Raw genomic sequence first — 3,817 nt, 5'->3', positions numbered from 1 at the left:
ATTTTAAAGACTATAAAGTACATAAAGATACCCCCAAAATGTTTTCTTAACATTTCATGAAATTAATTGTACTTTATCTTTTTTCCTATGTGATCATTAAATAATACTTTCGATGGAACACACAACAAAATGATTGAACAACTTATTTTCAAGGAATAAAGTGAAGTGCAAAGAAATTAATTGAACTGTGTCTCAAGTAACATTTAGGAATACCTTTAACCACTACCATTTAACCGGGAACACAAGTTTGTTATGATGTTCTGTCGCAATCCAAATATGGTGTCTGTTTGAACATTGGTAGGCTCACACATAATGATCCAAATCTGAGGCCACACGATGTGTGCTCATCAAAAAATAAAGTAAATAAAGAGAAATACAAGACTGATCCTTGAGAATACAAGACACTAACCAAATTTGAATATCCGGAACAGTCCCAGATAGCGACCGCCGCCGTTTGTGAATCTCTTTCTGGGTATTGAAGCATTTCATCTGCACTGATCACTAGTGAAATGTAGCTACATACTAATGCTAATGTACATGCTAGTGACCCACGTTCTATCACTTCAGTGATCGGTAAGCTATTATTTTGTTCCAAAAGCACATGCGCTGAAACTGTCGCGATAAGTAGCAGCCCAGCTCAGCTCTGCGACAATGGTGGCGGTGACATTCCCATTGAAGGCAATGCATGTGCATTGAAATAAATCATAACTTGTTCATTTCTCAACCAGCTTTCATGAAACTTACTTTCTGGTCAAGGACAAAGTATGTGCTATTAATAGGGAAAACGTTTTTGTTTGTTTAGTTTTTTTTTTTTTTTTTTACATTTTTTGGTGTTTGTGCCACCCATGAACATAAAAAGTGGCAATACTTTGCCCATACGAGTTTTAATGTCAGCGAATCCTCTGGCGTTATATTTATCGAGCGTCCATATCTACAATAATGAGACTAAACCCACTTGGTTCCCAGAATGATTTGCATGGCATGATGCATTTAATTAATGAAGTTATAAGGATATTAATCCTTGTCAGAGACGTCCATTTGTGTTATTAGTGGTTGAATGCGTGTATCATATTTAGCTCTCACATTTGTTTGATTATACGTTGCACTGTTTGTATGTAATCATTTATATATTTATTTGTTTGTAAGCAAACCATGACTTTAGGTTTTGTGTAAAATAATGTCATCAAGGTCAACTCCTACAAAGCATTAACATAAATCTTCCAAATGCACATATGCTTACATAAATTGCATCTTAATGGGAATCTGTCAGTCATGCATCCCTTTAGTTCCTGTTAATAAAACAGCCACAAGTATTGGCCGCCATCGCGAGTAACGATACCTTAAGGCTGGGTGTCGGCTCAACACAAATACCTGGTATCAGTACTCACCCATCACTAGTTTTAACATTTGTGTAGTATATTAATTAGGCATTGAGCTACACCCAAATCTATTTTAGCGCTTCCGTTTTAGGAGGTAATCGTAAAAACGAGTTTTAATATAATTACTGTGTTGGAGCTTTATTTCTCCTGATTTTGGGGCACCACCTGAAAGTTAGGGTTCCCTTAGCATTTCCCTCTTTTGCTGAATGGCATCTCTCCTTGCATGCCGGTGGTCTGGTTATCTGCGTAATGTGCCCAAAAATATGCAGCAGTTTAAATGGAATTTCCCTTGAGACTATAATACATACATAAAATAAAAAATGGAAAATTACCTGTAGGCATTTTTTGATGCAGGCCGGGGGTCAAATTTGATAAAAATGATACACATGGATGTGGTGGGAGCTTGGTGACAGGCTTTTACCCAGTCCACTTGCACCTTCAATGGCTGGTCATGTCTGCATGAAAGAAGACAATAACAGCAACAACTACAAGAACAAAAACCGAAACATTTGTTTAGGGTGTGGTTGGGCTGATAGTTTTGGTCTGTGCCGATATAGTAGGATGTTGAACTTGAAAATGCTCAAATGTAATTGCTCTCAAAGAATTAAGTACATGATGTGGACTTATTCAAGTGGAATTGCAGAGCCCAAGAATGAGAACGTTCATTTCAACAGATGAACTTCAGGTTTGAAGACAAACTACACATGCTGTGAAATTGGCAACAATATATTTACAATAGCCAACATTACACTCTAGCATCCAAAGGTGTTATTGTTTTAACGGTGTGGTTGGACAATTACAAAACCGATTGCAATGAAGTTGGGGCGTTGTGTTAAACATAACGTGGGTTTGTAGACAACAAATACAGAAAGAGTCAAGAATTTACAAAAACACTGAACTTGATGAACAACTTTTCCAACCTAGTTAACGGGCTGTCGATCTGGTTAAAACGTAATCACAATGAAGGTTTGCTTAAAATTTACTTTCGATATGAAGATAAGCCAGCATCCGTCTTACGTGCAGTGCTAAGACTAACAAGTTAACTTTTCGGCCTCAGAACCACACTGGCGAGTCGTGGCTGCGATTTTGTATGCGAGTGTGAGAGGTAAAAACGTTAAATAGTAGAAATATAATACCTGCTATGCAACACGTATATTTTACAGCTTTATTTTATTTTGAACGTACAACGGCACCAGCTAAAGTTAAAAATTCAAGGGTCAATTCCTACACATTTAGTCATCCAAGTGTGCAAAAGAAGTATCATAAGTTCGCGACTCACCTGTAAAATTCAGGTGACTATCTGTGGAAAGTTCATCTACTACTAATGCTGCTTCTCGATTGCCAATGGCAGGTTAAGGTAGCATTCCTAGTAGTGGCCTCGATTTACTCACTGCACCGTCCCTCTGAGGTCGAGTGTGGCGGTTCAGCCTGCGTTTAACTTCACAAATATCGACCACACTTCCCATTTAAGTCTGAAACGACCGCATCTTTTTTCCCCCCCAAGGTTCAGAAAACTGCGACCGTTATATCCTTTAAGACTAATAACTTTTCGATCTCATTACCAAGCATAACAAGATGATTAACTTACCAGTTGACTAATCTTTTTTTTCGCTGCCTCGTGCTATTTATTTACACAAAACGAGCGCATCCTTCATCTCATGCTCAGGTCCTCGGTGACGCTGATTGGCCAGTCCAGTCTCAGAAGTCATCCAAGTCAAAGTGAATTTCCGCTTCCCGTCATTACCAAAATAAAACATTTTTATTGCAGCATTCAAAATGTGTTTGGAATATGATGAGAAATAGTTTTTTTGAGAAATTATGACTGATTGAACGGTCGTATCACATTTAATATACTATCCAAACAAAGTCAGAAAACGTGTAAATTATCCTGAAGGTCTTGCATTCAGATGATATCACATTCCTTGGTTCTCAAATGGAGTACCGTACTTATATGCGCAGGGGTACTTGAGATTTTAAAATATATTTATGCATTAGCACCAGTGCAAAAAAAAAAAAAAAAAGAGCTTAATCACAGCAGTTGCCTCACCGCCACCAAGAATTTGGGTTTGGTCGCAGCTTCAGCCTTCCTGTGTGGGGTTTGCATGTTCTCCCCGTGCCTGCTTGGGTTTTCTCCGGGTACTCCGGTTTCCTCCCACATTCCAAAAACATGCATGGTAGGCTGATTGAACACTCAAAATTGTCCCTAGGTGTGCGTGTGAGCGGTTATGGTTGTTCGTCTCTGTGTGCCCTGCGATTGGCTGGCATCTGGTTCAGGGTGTCCCCCACCTACTGCTCGAAGACAGCTGGGATAGGCTCCAGCATGCCCCACTACCCTTGGGAGGATAAAGCGGATCAGAAAATGGATGGATGGATGATGGGAGAGCAGTTTTTTTCAGATCCCAGAAGGCAGATTGGGGGATACTTGGCTGAAAAAAGGT

The 3,817-nt window shown here is 39.2% G+C and overlaps 1 protein-coding gene across 4 annotated transcripts in view; it reads right to left on the bottom strand.

Moving 5' to 3' along the window:
• Positions 1–3,048, bottom strand: part of tango2 (transport and golgi organization 2 homolog (Drosophila)) — a 20,415-nt gene extending 17,367 nt beyond the window's left edge. Inside the window, exons 1-2 of one of the 4 annotated variants that reach the window (XM_019885330.1) lie at positions 2,968–3,048; positions 1,712–1,834 (exon numbers count right to left, since the gene is read on the bottom strand). In XM_019885330.1, coding sequence (XP_019740889.1) covers positions 1,712–1,767 — 56 coding nt within the window. In that variant the 5' untranslated portion in view covers positions 1,768–1,834; positions 2,968–3,048. Of the gene's footprint in view, positions 1–1,711; positions 1,835–2,658; positions 2,905–2,967 lie in introns of those variants that run through there. The other 3 variants (XM_019885333.1, XM_019885329.1, XM_019885331.1) reach the window with 3 other exon arrangements.
• Positions 3,049–3,817: the final 769 nt, after the last annotated feature.

The sequence above is a fragment of the Hippocampus comes genome, unplaced genomic scaffold (assembly GCF_001891065.2).
Source record: "Hippocampus comes isolate QL1 unplaced genomic scaffold, H_comes_QL1_v1.1 scaffold45, whole genome shotgun sequence".
Taxonomy (NCBI): Eukaryota; Metazoa; Chordata; class Actinopteri; order Syngnathiformes; family Syngnathidae; genus Hippocampus; species Hippocampus comes.
This window is presented reverse-complemented; position numbering and strand designations above follow the sequence as displayed.